The sequence below is a fragment of the Hemitrygon akajei genome, chromosome 5 (assembly GCF_048418815.1).
Source record: "Hemitrygon akajei chromosome 5, sHemAka1.3, whole genome shotgun sequence".
In the NCBI taxonomy this organism is placed as follows: domain Eukaryota; kingdom Metazoa; phylum Chordata; class Chondrichthyes; order Myliobatiformes; family Dasyatidae; genus Hemitrygon; species Hemitrygon akajei.
Genome location: NC_133128.1, coordinates 61,526,967 through 61,548,867, shown reverse-complemented (window position 1 = coordinate 61,548,867; position 21,901 = coordinate 61,526,967). Strand labels below are relative to the sequence as shown.

At 40.0% G+C, this 21,901-nt stretch overlaps 1 protein-coding gene across 1 annotated transcript in view; it reads right to left on the bottom strand.

The window, feature by feature from the left end:
• Positions 1–21,485, bottom strand: part of eif2s3 (eukaryotic translation initiation factor 2, subunit 3 gamma) — a 36,400-nt gene extending 14,915 nt beyond the window's left edge. Inside the window, exons 1-8 of the mRNA XM_073045615.1 lie at positions 21,327–21,485; positions 16,822–16,885; positions 15,406–15,533; positions 14,831–14,952; positions 10,900–10,994; positions 8,428–8,586; positions 6,659–6,793; positions 1,875–1,969 (exon numbers count right to left, since the gene is read on the bottom strand). Of these exons, the coding sequence (XP_072901716.1) occupies positions 1,875–1,969; positions 6,659–6,793; positions 8,428–8,586; positions 10,900–10,994; positions 14,831–14,952; positions 15,406–15,533; positions 16,822–16,885; positions 21,327–21,395 (867 nt within the window). The 5' untranslated portion in view covers positions 21,396–21,485. The remainder of the gene's footprint in view (positions 1–1,874; positions 1,970–6,658; positions 6,794–8,427; positions 8,587–10,899; positions 10,995–14,830; positions 14,953–15,405; positions 15,534–16,821; positions 16,886–21,326) is intronic.
• Positions 21,486–21,901: the final 416 nt, after the last annotated feature.

Genomic DNA, 21,901 nt, shown 5'->3' with positions numbered 1-21,901 from the left:
TTTTTGTATTTGCACAATTAGTTGTATTTTGCAAACAGAAAATCTGCAGATGCTGGAAAGTCCTAGCAACACACACAAAATGCTGGAGGAACTCAGCAGACCAGGCAGCAGCTATGGAAAAAAGTACAGTTGATGTTTTGAGCCGAAACCCTTTGGCAAGACTGGAGAAAAAAAAAGCTGAGTAGTAGATTTGAAAGGTGGGAGGAAATGCCACCTCCTCCCTCAATTCTTCTGTTTCTGCCGCATCTGCTCTCAGGATGTAGCTTTTCATTTTAGAATGAAGGAGATGTCCTCCTTTTTCAAAGAAAGGGGTTTCCCTTCTTCCAGCATCAATGCTGTCCTCAACCACATCTCTTCCATTTCACACGTCTGCTCTTACCCCGACCTCCCGCCACGCTACCAAGGATAGGGTTCCTCTTGTCCTCACCTACCAACCCACCAGCCTCCGCGTCCAGCACATAACTCCCTGAAACTTCTGGCACCTCCAACTGGATCCCACCACCAAACACATCTCCTGCTCCCCCGTCCCCCACTTTCTGCTTTCTGCAGGGATCGCTCCCCACGTGACTCCCTTGTCCATTTGTCCCTCCCCACTGATCTCCCTCCTGGCACTTATCCTTGCAAGTGGAACAAGTGCTACACCTGACCCCTCACTACCATTCAGGGCCCTAAACACTTCTTCCAGGTGAGGCGACATTTCACCTGAGAACCTGTTGGGTCAAAAACTGTATTCGGTGCTTCCAGTGTGGCCTCTTGTATGGTGAGCCCCGATGTCAACCGGGAGTCCATTTCGCTGAGCACCTACGGTTCGTCCGCCAGAACAAGCAGGATCTCCCAAGGGCCACCCATTTTAATTCCACTTCCCATTCCAATATGTTCATTGACCTCCTCCATTGTCGAGATAAGGCCACACTTAGGTTGGAGGAACAACACTTTAGCCTCCAACCTGATGGCATCAACATCTTTTCAAACTTCCATTAATGCCCTCTCCCCCACCACCCTTCATTTCCCATCTCCCTGTCCCACTCTCATGTTACCCCCTTGCCCACCCATCGCCTCCCTCTGGTGCTCCTCTCCCCCTTTTCTTCCTTTTTCCATGGTCTTCTGTCTCTTACATCAATCAACTTCCCAGCTCTCTGCTTCACTCCACCCCCTCCAAGTTTCACCTATCGCCTGCCGTTTCTCTCTCCTCTCCCCTCACCTTTCAAATCTACTCCCCAGCTTTTTTTCTCCAGTCCTGCCAAGGGGTTTTGGCCTGAAACGTCAACAGTACTCTTTTCCATAGATGCTGCCTGGCCTGCCGAGTTCCTCCAGCATTTTGTGTGTGTTGTATTTTGCATACTGGTTGTTTGTCTTTGTGCATTTTTTAATTGATTCTATTGTGTTTCTTAGTATTAGCTGTCAATGCCCACAAGAAAATGAATCTCAGGGTTGTATATGGTGACATACATGTACTTGGATAATAAATTTACGTTGAACTTTGAATCATTAGACTAAAATCAAGCAAAATATCGTTGCTTACATTGAGTACTGTATTTTACTGGGATTTGCGTTAACTCCGTTTAGCATAAATGTCCAGTGTACTGAAATAAACCATGATCAGCTCATTCAAGGCCACAAAACAGCTTGGAATCATGTGCAGCAATTGGAATCTACCACTTCCATCAGCAGAAAACTGCTGGGACTAAAATATTTATAAGAAGATAAATATTTTGTACAGTATTGCAGTAAGTTTTATAATTAGAGTACAATGAAACAAAATGCTTTAATTCCTCAACACTACATGACTATTCAAAGGTTTCAAAATCAATTTTATGGCACCATGCCCATTTCCCCACCCCTCCATCATGCTTTTTCTGATAAATAGTTTATACCTTTAGCACCCCTTTCAGAATGCTGCCACCAGCTACACCACCCTTCAGATCATCTACTTCACATCCAGGCTTATTGACATCAAAGGATCGAATAACTGGAATAAAACAAACAGAAAAATGTAAAAATAAGTATTCAGTTTTCCTCAGCACCAATCCTTATCTCTGGATTAAGATGTGTTCAAATTTACAACTACTCCCTGTACCTAAGCACTTACAAACATGGAATGACTTTTATTAAGCCAAAAACAGTGAGAATTGATCAAGGGAGAGATGAGGAATCAAACAGGTATGATGATGAAAAGAGAAACAATTTGCCAGTCAAAACTTCAAATTTAACACAACTAAGTCTCTCCCATCTCATTCCACCTTGGAATGTCTTCCTCACAAGCATGTGGGGAACAGAATCCAAATTAGGAGAGATGTTACAAACAAGAGAAAATCTGCAGATGCTGGAAATCCGAGCAACACCCACAAAATGCTGGAGTAAGTCAGCAGGCCAGGCAGCATCTATGGGAAAAAAAAAGTACAGTCCACGTTTTGGACTGAAACCCTTTGGCAGGACTGGCTTTTTTCCTGCAGTCCTGCTGAAGGGTTTTGGCCTGAAATGTTGACTGTACTTTTTTCCATAGATGCTGCCTGACTGAGTTCCTCCTGCACTTTGTGTGTTGCTAGCAGAGATGTTACAAAAGTTAGCCACATACAACTGCTTGAAAGAATTGACCTCACAGATAACTTTCAAATAATGTGCCAGATGACTCATCATAAACCAAAAGATCATTCTATCCCACTTGTACAAGGAGAAAGAGTACAGAATGTACTGTGGTGTCATTCTTTAGCAAGAGTGGTTGTTTGCAACGTCACTGAGAATACTGAACAGTTCCCAAATGAAATGGCTGCCAGATAAGGTTTGTAGTAGGTAGCAAGTACAGTGCAATGGATACTTGGCATTGCCCTCAGTTAGCAGGTTTAGAAGGCTCATCCAACTGCAGGGCCATTAATCAGCATGTAGTCCTTGTGGATATGGAGCACATCTATCACCACCTATGCTGTTTGAGACTACAATGGCAGATCCTTTAGCTCAAAAATGGATATCCATAAGGCCGAGGAAACCATTAACAGAAGCAAAAATATACATGACCACAATCTGCAGCCCCATGGCACAGCATTGCCCTTATTTTATCACTTATAAACCAGCTGAGTAAGCCTGGTTCATACAGTGCAGAAAACCACGATGGGACAAGTCATAATTGGGGGGAAAAAAAGGGTGCTAATCTGGTGAAACAGCCTTAAATTACATGCACATTAAACAACAGAGTGAAATAAGAACTAAAATCTTGCCAATTTGTTCCAGTACTTAAAACACCGGCATCAACAAGGCAATGAGGAAAAAATTTTCAGGTATATCCAGTTCATAAAAAAAGCAATGCAATCTAATCTAGCGAATTACCAGCTCAAACTAATCTTAATCATCAGCAAAGTGATAGAGGTGCCATCCACACAAACGAACCTGTTTATAAATATCTAGTTTTGGTTTTATGACTCCAAACTTATCAAAGCCTTGACCCACTCATTGACCATGTGAGATGAAAATCTCACCAAGTAAGATTTGACAAGAGTGTTGATCAAGGAGCCCCGATAAAATTGTAGTCAAAGGGTATCAAGTGGAAAACTACCTCAAGATTGCAGTCATACCTTAAAACACATGATGACAGTGGTTTTGGACACTAACCATTTTAGCTCCAAGAATTCTTCAGGGCAAAGTCCCAAGCACAATCACCGTCAGCTGCTTCAATGATTTATCTCTCATCTTCAGCTACTAATGTTTGCTGATCATTTGAGAACACTTAATTGCATTTGGAAATCCTCAGCAAATGAACCAGACCCCCTCCTCTTTTGACAATCAACACAAGTGCCCCTAAAGGATTCATGCTTAGCCCACTCTATGCTCTGACTCAGTGGCTAGGTACAGCTCAAAATCTGCTGATTTCATGCAGTAACTATCAGATGGTGATGAGGCAACATACAGGAGTGAGGTAGATTGGCTGACTGAACGGTGTTACAACCATCACCTTGCATTCAATGTAAGACCAAGGAATTGACTGTGGGCTTCAGGAAGGGGGATCAGAAGAGCATACAGCAGTTCTCATCAAGAGACCAGTGGAAAGGGTGACCAGTTTTAAATTCCTTCCTCAGGTGGAAAGATGTTGCCCCATGCGGTGCAGGCTCGAAGGGCCGAATGGTCTACTTCTGCACCTATTGTCTATTGTCACCCACTCATGCTCAATGGCTTAATGATATTATGTCCTTAGACCTTGAAAAAATTCATTATTCACTTCTCAATTCGGACATAAAGTTTCATGAGGTGTGGGGACCTTTTCTTGAATACTTTCATAACTCCTCTTTAGATTAAGTTTATTCTTTTTTTCTGTTATCATAACCCCTTACTTTCAGCTTTTTTTTCCTTGTAAGTTTTATGGTTTCTTTATGATGGGAATTACATTATAGTTTTGGTAGTAGGCATATTTTATATATATATTTATACTTACAGCTCTATGGGGTTGATTAACTTTTTTTTTTACATATTGTAATGGTTGGCCTGGAGTTTTGTAGTGGGAGAGTGGGGAGAATACTAACTTTATATGATTTTATTTTGGGTGCTGTTTCCTTATTGTTATGAATTATATATTTGATACGTTTATTTTGCATTGTATTAATCTTCATTTTGGTGTTGGGTTTTTTGTTTGTAGTTGTTTTGTAGAAATGCATCAGAAAATAATAAAATAATTAAATAAATAAATTCCTGGGTGTTAGCATCTCTGAAGATCTATCTTGGATCCAATGTATTAATGCAGTTACAAAGGAGGCATGCCAGCAGTTCTATTTCATTAGGAGTTTGAGGAGATTTGGCGTGTCATTAAAAACACTAGCAAATTTCTGGAGATGTGCTGTGGAGAACATTCTAACTGGGTGTACCAACATCTAGTGTGGCGGCACTAATGAACATGATACAAAAAAGCTGCACAGGGTTGTAAATTCAGACTGCCTCATCATGGGCACTAGCTTCCCCACTATCAAGGGCACCTTCAAAAGATAACGTCTCAAGAGGCAGCATCCATAATGAAAGATCCTCACCATCCAATACAAGCCCTCTTCTCATTATTACCATCGAGGTGGTGGCAGAGGAGTCTGATGGTGCACACTCAACATTTTAGGAAAAGCTTCTTCCACTCCCCATTAGTTTTCTGAATGATCCATGAACACTTTGATCATGGAATGATCTATACTTAATTTACTGTTTTTGCACGATTTGTTCTATACTTATTGTAATTATAGTAATTTTTATTATTGTATTGTACTGCTACTACAATACCAAATTTCACAGAATATGTCAGTGATAACAAACCTGATTCTGATACCTAGATAATATTTGTGGATAGGCCTATAATTTGCAAATAGTTTTTGTGCCATATGATTGCCAGTTATCAATATTGCCTTATAATTATTGTTTCCAGCAAGAAACTCAAACCACCTATCCTGGATATTCAATGCCATCACTGAGTATCCTCCAGTCAACATCCAAGAGCTGTCATTCACCAGGCACTACCACATCTCCCTCATATATACTGTAGCTACAAGAGCAGGTCAGAAGCTGAATATTCTGTTGAAGTGACTCATCACTTGATACTCTGATAGTCTTTCCATCACCTAGAAGATCAGGAATGGTAAGAAATACTTTTCACTTACTGAGATGAGGGCACCTCCAACGTCAATCAAGAAACCCAACACCAGCAACCTGTTAAACTGGAAGTCCACTCATCACCCTAAAACTTCAATCCCTCTAACAACGTACAGTGGCTGTAATGTGTGCTACCTACAAAATGCATGCATTACAGTTAGCAGTCCAGGGTATTCTGACAGAACCTCGAAGACCTATAGCTCCTTACAGCAAGAGTGACAAGGGCAGCAGGTGTACAGGAGCAGAAGCCACTTCCAAGCTATCCTGATAATCACACATAACTGGCATGGAAATGTACAACAATTACTTCAGCATTGCCAGGTTAAATTCTGCAACTCCATTTCCCAAGAGTACTGGAGTGTACCTTCACTAGAAGAACTGCAGTGGTAGAAGGAGACACTTTCCAACCATATTCTTGAGGGCACTTAGGGATGGACAAGGGATGCTAACTTTTCCCAGATCCTGAAAAGTGTGCAAGTAAAATTAAACAGATGAGGGCCCCAGCAGGAACAAAGTCCATATCTAAATGGCACAGGCACCAAGGCTGAACAGATTAACTTTTAGCCATTCACTTAAAAACTAGTACAGTAAGCTTTCTATTTTTACCATGATTGGTGTCACTGCCAAATCTCATTCCATCCATCAATCTGAAGTGACTTTTTTAAAAATGGTGACCATCAAGATTTATCATTTGTCAGAAAGTCTACTTGCTTTTGAGTTCCTCCTTCCCAGTCAACTGGAAAACCCGTTGCCAATTTATCTGAAATCAGTTGGTTCAACATAATTCAAGGATCATATGTATCTACAATGTTCACGTGCTGTAAAAATGATTACCTCCAATAAGAACACCAACAGCCCCGAAGGCACAACATTTATGGTAAATTTCAAAGTGTTAGAAAGCCAGTTATCTGGCTCTAATAAACTGAACAACCAGAAGGAAAACAGTATCTTTTTCAAAAAAAACTTATTGGTGTCAATATATGTACAGGACCAAAAATACACCCAGAAACAAATCAACGTCCTGTACAATGTAAAATATAATGCTTACCAATTAACCTAGGTTCAGATATAAAGTCTCGGATGGGAACTGGAATTTTTTTTACAATATACTCGCATACTACTTCAATGTTATATTTCAACTGCGCTGAGATCGGAATAATCGGTGCACCTTCCGCCACTGTACCTGCAGAACAAAACAGAAAAAGGCACTAAATTGTTTATTTATGCACCCTCTTTATTATGTACAATGTCCTGTGTATGTTACTAAAAAGGGCTTCTTTGGTTTGTTACGAGTAGGGATGTTTCTTTGTCTGTTAAATGTTTCTCTCGCCGTTGTTTCGCTTTAGAATGGCTGATATGGTAATTGTATTCCTTTGTTAATCAATGGGGAATGTTATTGTGTTTTGTGAGGCTGGGAACTTGGGGGAGGGGTTGCGCGGGCTTGGGGGTGAAGGGAGTCGGGAGGGAGACGCCGAGGAAGGTGGACGTGCGCTCGGAAGACCACCGGGGAGTCCGAGGTGGAAGACGTGGAAGTCGGAGGCAAGCGATGAGGGGTCAAATGGTTTGCAGGTTGAGCTCTAACGAGTGCACTAACTGACTGAACTTTGATAAGTTGGCACCTTTTGTTTTTTTCTTGTGTGTGTATATATATATATCTTGTATTGCCTAATACTCTTTTAATTTTAGTGAACTCTTTAAAGTGTATTTTATACCGGTATTTGTTGTGGGTTTGATACTGTTGGCGGGCGCGAGGCATAAACGCGATTCTCACAGCACCTGCGTGTACGGGAGGTGGGGTTGGTGAGTGGCTGGATCTCCTTTTCCCCTAGACATATACCAGCCTTTTGGGTAAGTGTTACAATTAATTCAAATACTTCAATAACTTTAGGACAAGCCTTTGTATTGAGTGTTGCACAGCTTCCAAGGCAGAGAGAGGTATTCATGAGCAAATTGCATGCATGTGGTCCTACTAATTAATTACAACATTCCTTTCTATTATGTTGACCTTAATTGTAATGTGTTACTCCTGTCCCATGGCAATAAAGGTCAACATAATAGTTGTCTTCCAAACAGATCATTTTTACCACTGCTGAGATCAGGAGTATGTTGATTAGCAGCTGCAATTTCCTGTATTACATGACTGTCTACATCAAAATTAACTTATTAATTTTAAAGAACTGTGAAGACACTTTAATCATGTGATTTTCAATTGTTGTACTACTAAAGAGAAAATCAGAAGTGTATATAGAAGAAAGACCTTCAAAGAAAAGGGTAAGAAGGCTTTATTAGGTTACAAAAATAATGTCGAACTTTTGTAAGACATTAGTCTGGCCTCAAATGTTGAATTCTGGGCATCAATCTAAGAGAGGATGTGCACCTTGGACAGTGTGCAAAAAAAAAATCAATAGCAAGGTATCAGAAATAAAAGAAAATAGGAGTTCTTTCATTGGAGAAGGATCAACAATTTAAAGGGTCTTCAATAGTTTTTATATAGCAGATATAAAAATCTAATTCCAGAAGGAACTGCAAAGTAAAGATTTGACAACAAGAACACAATGAGATTCTGTGAGTAATTATTAGGACCTAGAATATACTCAATAATAACATTCACAAGGGAATTGAATGCATACTTTGAAGATTGAGAAGTTACAAAGCTCCGAGGAAAGGTTAGTGAAAAATCATTCATTAGATAGCTCTATCACAGACTTATCTAATAACTACAGGCAAGATGGACCAGATCCTTTCCAATGTCATATATACACAAGAATCTAAGAATATTTTATAAGTAAAACAAAAGTTAATTTTAGAGCAACCTACCCTGAACAAAAGCAAGTATCTGTTCATATTGCTCCTTTGCTTGACTTTCCTTTACAAGGTCAATCTTGTTTTGCAGAATCAAAATGTGTTTCAGTTTCATGATTTCAATAGCAGCCAGATGCTCTGAAGTCTGAGGCTGAGGACAAGATTCATTGCCAGCTGGAGATCAGAAAAAGACACATCAGCAAGCAGTATGAATGTTTACAATACCAGGCACTCAATGTTTTTAAATACAAAAATACAACTGCAGATGCTGTGGATCAAAGAAAACCAACACAACGCTGATAGAACTCAGCAGGTCAGGCAGAATCCGTGAGAAAAGAGTAGCCAATGTCTCGGCCCGAAACACTGGCTACTCTTTTCTCACGGATTCTGCCTGACCTGCTGAGTTCTTCCAGCGTTGTGTTCGTATTCTTCACTCAATGTTTTAATTTTCCACAGTAGCATTTGACTAAACCTTAAACTTAAGGAGGTAAAAACATTGTGATGACTGTTAGGTAAATAAAACAAAATTTGAGGTACATACTTTGTACAATTATTACAAATGACTGTATACCTGCTGGAAAGCACCTACATTATCTTGATACTCCGACCTACAAGTGTGACCTTGAGTTAACTAATGTTTTATGGTCCCCGTTAGTTACGATTGAAGCAGAGAGTGATCATTCACTGAAACCTACATACCTATGTGCAACATATGGTGTTAGAAACATTGGTATTTGTTTGGCAAACAATAGCATCTATGGTGTCTCCACTTTTATACCAGCTAATTGCACAACTTACCGTAGATTCCGGATTTTAAGCCGCTACTTTTTTCCCACATTTTGAACAGCTTTGAACTCTGCGGCCTTTAATACGGAGCGGCTAATGCATGGTTTTTTTTCATGCCGCCAAAAACATTTTGCCTCGTAACAGTAGACCAATAAAATTGATGAGTAGTTCACAGAGGTCCAATGAAATTGTACGATAAATCAAGCGCACTTTCACAATTAAATTATTGTAAATCAGTCATTTGTACTCACCCTCATCAATATGGAAAACACTCGAAGAAAAGCATTGTGCTGCCTTTATGGCAGTTATTTAGTTTATAATATTTTCCCTTAGTAATTCATTTGTTAGTTAAAGTTAGAACTGTTTTAACTATATTTGTTTTCTGTACTACATCCCGGGATGCTATGATGTCACACCTGGTTTCGCCGCGTCTTGTGGGAAAAATGCCGGTTTGCGATAAACGGGAAGGCGGGGGGCGAGCGGCAGAGCGAAAACGCTGCTTTTAAGTTAAAGGCGATCAATAACTTTTCCTGGTAGGCTGCAGTATATATATTTTTTACCAGTCGTTAGGAGATATTGGAATGTTGTTCAGTAAAAAAGTATACGCAACGTATATTTAAAAGTAGCCGCGTTACAGGCACGGTTCGAAAAAAAGCATTTGCAATATGTATTTGTTTATGTTACCATATGGATTTAATTAAAAGTTAAAAAATCCTCACGTGTAATATCTTTCTGTGTAAATATCTCATATTACAACGTGGGACACCTGCGGCCGAAAATCCGGTGTGGCCTGTACAAGTACAAAATTGATTTTCTTTCTAAAATTAGAGCCAGCGGCTTTTAATCAGGTGCGCTCTGTAGTCCGGAATCTACGGTAATATAGACCAGATCTTGGAACTATGTTCCTAGCAGTATTTTACTTAAAGCTAATTACTCATCTGAAAAACTATTAAAAAGTATAGCAAAGAGAAAACACCACCAGCAAAAATTAGAGAGAATATAACCCAGTAATGATAACCACATTCAGAAATCTCACTGGCCATCACAAAATATAATGAAGATCCCTCTTACAACTGAAAAGTCAATTCAGCGCTGCAGACCAACTCGAAGAGGTTTTGACCATTTCAAAACGATTTTTCATCACGCACAATAGCAATTGCTAAATAACTAGAGAGTGCCTTCAATGAAAAACAAATGCTGTCTTTGGATATAGTGATCTGATATTTATTTTATAACTTCCACCTCTATTGATATCTTCAAATTTTTAAGTTGGCTTTAAGTGAACAGGCAAACTGGGTTCGTGGCAACACATTCACCACTGCCAATTCAGATATGAAAAACAATATATGGGATTTCAGTAGCAAATTTCGAGAACAAATTAATTTAAAGTACCCTTCAAGATTTGCTTACATCAAAGAAACTTCAAAGTAAATCTGCATTAGGGAAAGGATGAAAAATAGTCATGAAAGGATAATATTCTGATGTAATAAAAAACAGAATGTGCTGGAAATATTCAGTGGCTCAGGCAGCATTCTGTACTGATGAAGAGCCTTGGAGCTGAAATGTTCTCTTTCTCTTTCCACACAGTGGTGCCTGACCTGCTGATCACACATCACCCTCTCCCTTTCAGTTTGCAACATATGCATTTTTTAAAAAAAACAATCTTGTGCAAACATGTACCCACTATTAATCCCCAGTTACCTATTAGCAGCAAAGCTGCATCCATGACAGCAGCTCCGTTCAACATGGTAGCCATCAAGATGTCGTGCCCTGGACAATCCACAAAAGAAACATGCCTATAGAAGGAAACAAAAATAGAGGATAAATTTTCTTCCTTTCTTCCCATGAACATTACAGAAATCAGTTCTCATTTATACACTTGACTTTTTAAAAAAACCACGTTCAGTTCTGTGCAAGTTTTAGGCACGTGTAAAAAAAATTCTGTAAAGCAAAGATGAAGAATTTTCTATAAAGAGCAGCAAGCAGTAAAGAATTAAGTCAAATCAGTATTTGGAGTGACCACCCTTTGCCTTTAAAACTGCATTTATTATCTTACCCTGTTACCTACCCTGTAACTGGGTGTCTTACCAGCAAAGATAGAAGTATCCGTTGGAGTCTGGTACTATTTTTAAAACAGTGTTTATTAGTAAAATATACAAATCAATATCAACAATGCAAATATACAGATAATACACGTTAGCAATACTAAACCTAAAAGTGTGGGTATTATAATAATAATAATCAATTATAAACAAGCTCTATCGTTGTCTAGGGGATAAGGAATTATCATGGGAAAGTATAAAGTTCAGTTCAGTTCATGTAGGCTGAGGTAGTTGTTGATTCTTTTGTTGTAACCGTTGGAGGGAGGGAGGGAGGGGGAGGGGAGAGGGAGGGAGAGAGGGGGAGAGAGAGAGAGGGAGAGAGAGAGAAAACAAACAGTGACAGCTACAGTCATTCAAACCTTCCTTTATTTTCTTGATCCATCGATATGTTGTTGTGGCCATTCAGGTATGACCCCTCTGTCCTTTAGCTAGACCGTTCTTCTATGGTGGACTCGTCACCCAGGCAAGGGTGGACACACACACAAGCCCCCACCGGCCTCGCTATAAACACTGTGAGTTAAAATTGACCGATCCTTCGTTCGGTCTCCGATGCCCCACACTTTCTCGTGGGTTCCAACACTTAAGCAGTGCTCACTAGTGTGTCTCTTGGTGCATCTGAGGGGTCCCCAGACCTCACTTTTATCCCTACTCACGGGGTCTCAGATGTCAATCAGTTTTGAATGGCTTAGCCCATCAAACCAGCCCACTCCGGCTGTCCACTGAGGAATTTTAATGAACAGAATAGTACCAAGTAAACAGCCCTCTCCGGAGCCATGAGTCTTACAAGAGTCATAATATGGTCTCTCTCCCCCGGTGTTATCTCTCCCTTGTCTGAAGCAAATGTTCCAGTCCCAGTATGTTTTGTTCCATCTCTTTCTCTCTCATTAACAGCCTGGCAACAGTACCAGTTTGTAATTCTCCCAGGGGAGGGGGACATGGGCAACCTTGCACCCTTCTGCCCATCAGGGCTGTTCATCCTTCGTAACAACCCACACTGTCAATCAGTTTTATAAGAAAATTGGCTGGTAGGTTGCTCCAAGCATCTTGGAGAACTTTTGACAGTTCGTATACGGACTTTAGCTGTCTTGCTTCTGTCTCTCCAAACAGCCTCGATGATGTTGAGATCAGGGCTCTGTGGAGGACATACCAATTGCTGTGGAACTCCTGGTTCTCTTTTCACTGAAGAGAGTTATTTATGACCTTGCCTACAGGCTTGGGGTGACTGTCCTATTGCAGAATGAAACTGGGACTGAACAGACACCTCCCTGATGGTATTGCATGATGGGTGATAATCTGCTTGTACTTTTCAGCACGGAGGATTCCATTCATTCTGACCAATCAACTCTATTTGCAGAAATTCAGCCCCAAACCTGTAGCAGGGAACCTCCAGGGCTGGTTGTATACACTCAACGACGAAGCGCTCTCCAGCTCTATGGACATGCTGCCTCCTCTATCAGCCAAAAATGGCAAATTTTGACTTGCCAGCCCAGATCACTTGCAGTACTACAGTTCTTGAGCTTTTATGTATAGGTGAGTCTCTCATCTTTGTTTCCACTTCAGAGGAGTGGCTTTTTGACAGCAAATCTTCCCGCTGATGGGTGAGTCCAGAACTAGAGGCCACAGTTTAAGAATAAGGGGTAGGCCATTTAGAACAGTGATGCGGAAAAAACTTTTTCACCCAGAGAGTGGTGGATATGTGGAATGCTCTGCCCCAGAAGGCAGTGGAGGCCAATTCTCTGGATGCCTTCAAGAGAGTTATATAGAGCTCTTATAGATAGCAGGGGTCAAGGGATATGGGGAGAGGGCAGGAACGGGGTACTGATTGTGTATGATCAGCCATGATCACAGTGAATGGTGGTGCTGGCTAGAAGGGCCGAATGGCCTACTCCTGCACCTACTGTCTATTGTCTATAAACACCACTTCTGACAAAACTTCTCTGACTGTACATGGGTTCCAGTGGTTCCTGTAAGTTCAGATCTGATAGCAGTGCTGGGCTTCTTCCAACTTAGAAGGGACATCAGTTTGATGTATCTATTGTCTGTACATCCAGTTTCCGTGGCTGACCACTGTGTTACTGGTTCTCAACCATGCCCATTTCTTTGTGTTTCTTTAGAAGAGCTTGGACAGCACATCTTGAAACATCTGCTTGGGAGAGACCTTGCTGATGCAGGATGACCACCTTCTGTCTTGCTCATTTTTGCCATGGTGTAAGAAATGATGATTTGAAGGGTAAGCTGTCACACCTACCACACCCTCACCTTTTAGTTTGGTTGTCCTTTGCCCAGTTTGATTCCTTCTACACCTGGTTCTGTTTCCATCCAAATAAGCACATTCTAACAAACAGAAGAGAAGCTAGGGAATCTAGTGGGACACAGTATCACAGTCAACGTGGAAGTCATGGCATTTGTGATATCTTTCAGTGTGTTCCAAAGAAGAGTTTTTCAATTAATCCCACACTTCTGCTTTAGCTCTACTGACATTCAAATATTTAAATATCTTTCTGAATCTTGCTATTAAATTTACTTCATTCACTCTTTCCATTTGCATCACCAGTTGTGTAAAAACAGTTTCCTCCTGTCCTTTCTTGATTTACTTTTCAGGAGGCAATGTCTTTAAAGGAATCAACAATTGAGAAAAATTGATTTACAATTTTATAGCCAGCAATGTACATTTTAAATCTGCTGAGTACATAAATCATGTTTCCTTAAGTGGAACATTAAAATGAGAAGAGAAAATTTATAAATACATTCTACCCACTTTAAACACTTAATTAACATTCCTGAATATTTCAGTGGCAATTTACATATTACACCTCAAATTAATTATCATTAACCACAAAGCTTAAACAAAAGAATTTGAATAGTTGGACATTATTAACCAAGAAGAAACAGGCACATATGTTCAAAAATGTTACACGGAATGAATGATACTGTCATCATCCATACAAATCATAACAATGAAAGAGGTAAATACAGTACTGGGTAGAAGTCATAGGTGCACACATATGGATATGCGCATGTATACGTATTATATACACACAAAAATATATGTGGTGTCTAAGACTTTCGCAAATTACTGTATTTGTTAACGTAGAGTGGTGAACAAGTTTGTATCTGGTGGGAGCAGAGAATGTTGGCGACGATGGAGTACTGTGGGAGGGTGTGGGGTAGGTGGCAGAGAATGAGTGCTAGGGGCAGGTGGGGTGTAGACACACCCAACCTTAAGACACCAGCATGGTCATTTGATTCCAAACAATTGGTTTATTGATCATTACATATTATCTCTCTGCTGCTTGCCCACTCCCTTCCCCCTTTCCCTGTCCCATTTGCACTCTCAAACCAGAGTAGAGACTAGAGACCCCTATCAGAATCAGATTTATCATCACTCACGTTATATTTGTTTTTTTTTAATGCAGTAGTACAGTGCAATACATAAAATTACTACAGTACTGTGCAAAATCTTAGGCACCCTGCTATATATGTGTGCCCAAGACTTTTGCACAATACTGAATGATCTGGTTTGCACTAACCTGACTAGCTTGAAATTTCCTTTGGCCCCAGGAATATCTGAAGGGAATTCATCTGGTGTGCTGCTCCCACATGATCTGTAACAATCAGGCCTTGGACAACTGGGATCATCTAATTTGTAAACCTAGAGATATTGCAACTAGTTATAGAAAACTCATGCAAAAGTTTAGAAGGCAACAACCATTTAACACCTTAGAATGAGGTCATGCTATTTAACATTTCAGTATAATGACTTTAAATTTTTAGATTAAAAAAATTAAATCTTTAAACATGAGTTAAGTTCATTAGTTGTTTTCCATGAAATAAGCTTAGATTGAACTAAGATTGGTCAAAACTAGGGGCACCTTTTCACATAACAGCCTAAACTATTTTTGATCATTTAAGAATTTTACAACAGAGAACAAGTGCAAATGAAAAAACTGCAAATGGTTTACTATGTCAAAAAGCAGAATATAAAATCTTGAACATCTTGACCATATTTCATGGAAGAACTGCATAAATGTAATAAAAATATACACAGAATGTTAATGAAACGTTTAACAAATGACCATAATGCATTTCCACAAGATTTTACAACCTTGGCATTGGCATATCCCAGCTTGATTGTGATATTTCTTTCTAGCTCATTTTTAAATCGGACCGTCTGAACACCAGAAATAGCTTTAACTACAGTGGACTTCCCATGGGCTACGTGACCAATTGTGCCTGAGAAAAAACATTTGGTAGGAACAAAAATTAAATTACAAGATCCATTGTATGCAATGCATGCTTTCAAATCCTGATCTTAAACAAGATAAAGAGCCAATTTCTCCATTTTTAAAAAAATCAACTGAACGGCTTTGAATGAAACCCAGCAATTTAAGATGCTCATCTTCTCAGTCCATTGTATAGTATTTACAACAAATTGCTAAATTTCAGAATAGTTTTAAAATGAGAATTTTTAATTCCTGTCTGATAAAGTCTGATTGCAATTTAGTTATTTTCTAAGGCACTGGGTTAGCCATATCATTCAATCTACTGTCTGCCTCTACCTTTCAATGACAGTATAGTGCAGCATGGTAGAGAACAGAACCCCGATAGCATTTCTTTGCCACCAATCTCCCTGCTGTTATCATCTGCATGTTGCACTACCTAGCAATTTTCCAGTCTTAAATGCTGCTTATACAGATCATCACTTCAGAAACATCACAGAATGCATAACTTTTAAATTCCTCTCTGTTACATTCACTCTCAAACTGTAATGCTATTCAATTGTAATAGCATTCAGGACATGTCCATTCAATCAGAATATGCATTAATGCAAGTCATCAACTTTGCCAATTTTTAGCCAACTCCAAGAGTCCAAATCCAAGTCATCAGCCATCTCAAATCTAGGTAGCCAGTATCGTTGGGCAGAGATTTACCCGTGCATAACTCTGGGATAAAATAGTAGTACAATTGACAAGAATTATGGTATATGCGTCTTTAAATTTGATTGAAAATATCATTATTAAAGTATAACATGTTTCTTGTAGTAGCCCTTGAAAGATTTGGGTTGTAGATTAAGTCCTTCCTGCAAAAAGATGTCCAACAATGCTCTAAATCAAATAAATCATAGGAAATGCAGGGTTGAGAAAAGCTATGTGACATTTGCTGCAGAATTACAGCTTAACATGTCACAAATGATCAATTTCAATTTTGGGGCAGATATGTGAAAGACAGGAAAATTCAACTTAATGTGGTGCTAGCAAAGAAGATTCTGTGCATTTCTTTTACAAGTTTTCAGATATCAATTCTAATTTGCATCCTTTCTAAATTACAAACTCTTAATCTGCTTAAAGTTGGTTTCTTTATATCCAGTTAGATACTTCAAACAGTTTAGATCAAAGATGTATTCATTATAAATATAAAATAAACAAAATAAAACTAAAAATGAACATTCACTTAATCACCAGGCAAAATAATAAAAATGAGTATTTACTTAATTAGCAGCCAAAAATATTTAATAACTCACCTATGTTGATAGTGGCTTGCCTGCTAATGACTTCAGGAGAAAGTGGTGTTAACTTGGTAACATCCTGTAAAACACAAGCACTGAATTAAACCACAAAACATTATACAAATCCAAATTATTCATTAATGGATATACATTGCACTCCCTTTTTAACATTCAGTTTCCCTCATTCTTTACTCACATCAATTCCTTCCGGGTCAAGAGACAAATTTGCACAAAATGTATCAATCATTCACCATGCATCATGAGTCTGGAAATGTTAATTTCTTTCTGAGAGAAAATCAGAACAAAATTGTACAGCTAATAAGAAATCATTGTGGATTGCATTTCCCAGATAGGAATAATCACTTGCAAACCTTCTGAAGGATGGTTTGAAACTGTCACCAATTTGATTAATTCTACTCTGAAACCCCCATAACTTGTTTCACTTTGACATGTTTTCAAATGTCATCCCTGCTGCTTAAGATATAGTACTGTGCAAAAGTCTTAGGCACGTATATTTGCCAATGTGGAGAGGACAGAGAGTTTATAAATTTGGCAGGAACAAAGGATATTGGAAACAGTGAGGGTGGAGTGCTGTGGAACAGGTGACGGCACACACATCAGGTCCTGAGACACCAGGTAAAGTCATTTGATTCCAAACAATTGGTTTATTGATCATTACAGAATGTCTCTCTGGTGCTTCCTGCTCCCTGCCCCTTTTCCCAACCATGATTCCCCACTCCATGTCCCCTTCCCGCTCTTAATCCACAATGAAGTCCCATATCAGAATCAGCAGTATCTTCAACTCACATGTCATGAACTTTTTTTTGTGGCAGCAGTACAGCGAAAGAGGTAAAATTACTACTGTACTGTATCACAGGTTGGAAAAATGCAGGCCACAAACCATGCCCACAACCACAGGACTGATATTAATTTCAAAACAGAGTTTTACTTTGTCCATTCATCAGAGATTTTTAAAGACGTAAATAGTGAGGTTGGTTGTCCAGACACTGAGGAACATATATCAACTGAAATGTTGAGCTAGAGCAATGACAAATGGAATTTAATTCAGACAAGTATGAAGGTTACACTTTGAGATGTTTAATAATGGCAAGAAATATAAGCAGTGATGTACAGAGGTTAATCTTGGTGTGCAAGTTCAAGCTAAAGACATGGTGGACAGGGTAGTGAAGAAGACATTTCAATTGCCAACAGTCAGGGGTATTGAGTTTAAGACTTTGGACATCATGTTGCAGCTGTACAAGACAATGGCTACACCACACTTGGACTATCAATAGTAGTTCTGGTTGCTGCACTTTGGAAACATTGTGGTAGTATAGGAAGAATGCCCAAGAAATTCATCAGGCTGTTGCCTTAAATGAAGGCTTCAGTTAAAAGGAGAGATTGGATATGCTGGGTTTGTTCTCATTTCAGCACAGGAGGCTGAGGACCTTAAAACCTTTATTAAATTATGAGGGGCTTAAATTGTCACCACCATGTTCTAAGGGTAGGAGTGTCTAAAATTAGAGGATAAAAATTTGAGGTGAGGTGAGAATTATTTGAAATCGAACTGAGGGGCAAATTTTTCAGCGGGGATGATGGTAATTTGTGAAGCTTAGAGAGCAGGTGGGTCCATTACAGCATTTGGATGGTTCCATGGATAGGAATTGAGGGACATGGGCCAAAAGAATTGTTCCTGTGCTGTACTATATGGAGTCAGTAATGGGCTAGTTCCATAATCAACCTAAATAATGCAGTTATCAACTAGATGAAAATAAAAAAAACTGCTTTGCAAGCTTTTAAAATAATTAGCAAATTCCTTCCTCCACATAGCTCTCAACAGCAAAGACTAAATGTGCTTGAAAAGTTGTTTAGATTGTTTACATGAATTACACATTTCTCACTCTATCTCATCTGCAACTCAATGTGACTAAGCTTTTGAGTTTACTAATAACCATGGTTATAGCAAAGTTGATGATGCAGGTCTTCAGTGGGCCTCAGGATCCATCTGTATGCAGGCGACAGTTAAAACCGTCACAGGTGCTCATGTGTAACAGCAAACACACACCCTGGAAGGAATTATTTATCTTGGTGAATGCGACACAACTGAATTCTCAGAGAAGCCATAGCACATAAAACAAACCCCGCAGACCACATTTTCTATATATATGAACAATTTTGTTTGGAGAAAAAAAGATGGCAGATGCTGGAAATCTGCATCAATACACAAAGGAACTGAAGAAACTCAGCGGGTCAGGAAGCATCTACAGTGGGAAATGAACTTGCCATTTCAAGTCAGGATCCTTAATAAAACTGGCAAGCCCACTAACCACCCTACTTCAAAGTTCAAAGTAAATTTATTATCGAAGTATATATGCATGACCATATACAATCCAGAGATTTACTTTCCTGTGGGCATACTCAGTAAATCCAATTGCCATAATGGAGTCAGTGAAAGACAGCACTTAACAGGACGGACAACCAACCAAAGTGCAACTACAGAAAAAATGATAATAAATAAATAAGCAATAAATATCAAGAACACGAGATGAAGTGTCCTTGAAAGTGAATCCATAGGTTGGGGGCATCAGTTCAGAGAACAGGCCACTGGTTCAAGAGCCCGACGGTTGAGGGATAATAAATGTTCCTGAACCTGGTGGTGAGAGTCCTGAGGCTCCTGTACCTTCTTCCGGGATGGCAGTGACGAGAAGAGAGCATAGCCTGGATGGTGGGTGTACCTGATGGTGGATGCTGCTTTCTTGTGACAGTGCTCTAGGTAGATGTGCTCAATGATGGGGAGGGCTTTCCCCATGATGACATATCCATTACTTTTTGTTGGCTTTACCGTTCAAGAGCATTAGTGTAGCCATACCAGACCGCGATGCAACCGGTCAATATATTCATCACACATTCCATAGAAATTTGTCAAAATTTTAGATGTCATGCCGAATCTTTGCAAACGTCTCAGGAAGTAGAGGCCTTCTGCTCCAGGAATTTTTATAAAGGAGAAGACCAAACAATAAGCCATAAAATAATAACTACAAAATAAACAATTCTTGCTTTTCAAGTTCCCCTCACTTTCTCAGGCCACTTCACCATTCTTCAACTCAAAGTTTAGAGTCTCACACCCATTTTGTCTGTAATGCACTCCTTTTACTCCGTCACTGACGGGCCTCCTTTATCATACAAAACTCATCAGCAACCCTCTTTAAAGAACAATTATTATTTTCTTCAAATAGCACAATTCCTACATTTTATTATCTCCCCTCCAAAAATCTTACACCTGCTTTATTTGTAATGTACTACAATGTATCAAGCCCTCCAGACCATTGCGCACATCGACATGAAATTCTGTCACAGGAAAGCAGCATCCACTGTTACAGGAGATCCTCACCACCCAGGCCATGCTCTTTCCTGACTGCTGCCATCAGGTTGAAGGTATAAGAGCCTCAGGATTCACATCACCATGTTCAGGAACAGTTACTGCCCCACAATCATCAGGCTCTTGAACAAAGGGTTAACTACTCTCACTCCCATCCACTGAGATGCTCCCCAGTCAAAGATCTCACTTTAAGGATTCTTTATCTTGTTATTTCAAGTTTTTTTAAAAATTAAATATTTATATTCGCATTTGTACAATTCGTTGTCTTCTGCACTCTGCTTAATCTTTCATTGATCCTGTAATAGTTACTATTCTATACATTTGCTGAGTATGCCCACATGAAAATGAATCTCAGGGTTGTATATGGTGACATAAATGTATTTTATAAAATTTACTTTCAACTTTGAGGTCCAAGAAAAATTTAGAATCATTTCAAGTCAGTAAGAGTTCCATTGAAGTACCTACAAAACCTATTAATATTATTTGTTCAAGCTAAACTGTGTGCTGGTGGGATAAAAGTAAAAATAAAGCACAGAACGTCTATCAGTAATAGAGACGTTAAAGAATTGCAGTGTCTTTGCCCCTTCGGCCAATATATTTTAAAAGCCTTTCAAAATAGCAGAAATAGGATGATAATAAAACTAGCGGCTTAGATTGTGGTTCCAGAGAGGAACTACAGCAAGCATGGGAGGAAAAGTCTCCACCGCCAAGGCCCTGGGCAGAGGTACAGAGTTTCCAAACCCACCCCACACTTTCTTGACCCACTGAGGCCCCCCTTTATTGTTGGGGCTCCAACCCAAGTGTGTGGCCTCCAAAGTAAGACCAGGTACCTTGCCAGATCAAGGATACAGACACACCAGCTCTAGCCCAACTCGAGGCCCAGAAAAACAGGCCAAAGGTCCCGAGACACGGAACCCAAGGTCCCGGACTCCCGACCAACGCATAGCACGGGACACAGATCTATCGTCCAAAACATAGGCCGGTACACAGACTCCAGCGCAATACAAGGCCCGGGGCACATGCCTACGCTCTCGGACTTCAGCCCAACGCAAGGCCCAGAAACACGAGCTCAGCTTCGCCGGCTCACGGACAGGCCCTTTGCCGCTACTCCTGCCTCCCCCTCCCCGGTAGCGACACTCACCAAGGCGCTGAGGTCTTGCCTGGCCAGATGCGGCTGCCCCACCGTGACTCCGGCATCATCCCCCGTCATCTCGAACCCAATCCCCGCAACCACCAAGCACCTTGCGCCGCTCCCTGGATGATGCAATTCTCCCAGCACCAACGACAGCGCCCGGTATCAAGATGGGCCTCCGGCAGCTCTCGCGCCCCCTTCAGGACGGGAAAATATCCTCACCGTGCTGAGCAACGTGGGTCACGTTAGACCTGGCCAGAGAGCAAAGCCAGTGTTCATTGGTGTTTTTTTTTCCTCATTGTTTTTGTTCTCACATGTAAAAAACTTGCCTTGCATACTGTTTATAATGGATCGAGTCATAACACTGTGAATCGAGCTAGAATAAAGTGTAAGAGCTACCGAAAAAGTGCAGGGCAAGTAAACAATAAAGTGCAAGATCATTACCAGGTAGATTGTACAGCTAAGAGTCAATCTGATGGAGAGTTTGGTAACACTGGGATAGAAGCTATCAATGAGCCTGGAGATACATGCTTTCAGACTATTGTGGAGAATGTTTTGAGTCAGTCGTTCAGTAACATTCTGAA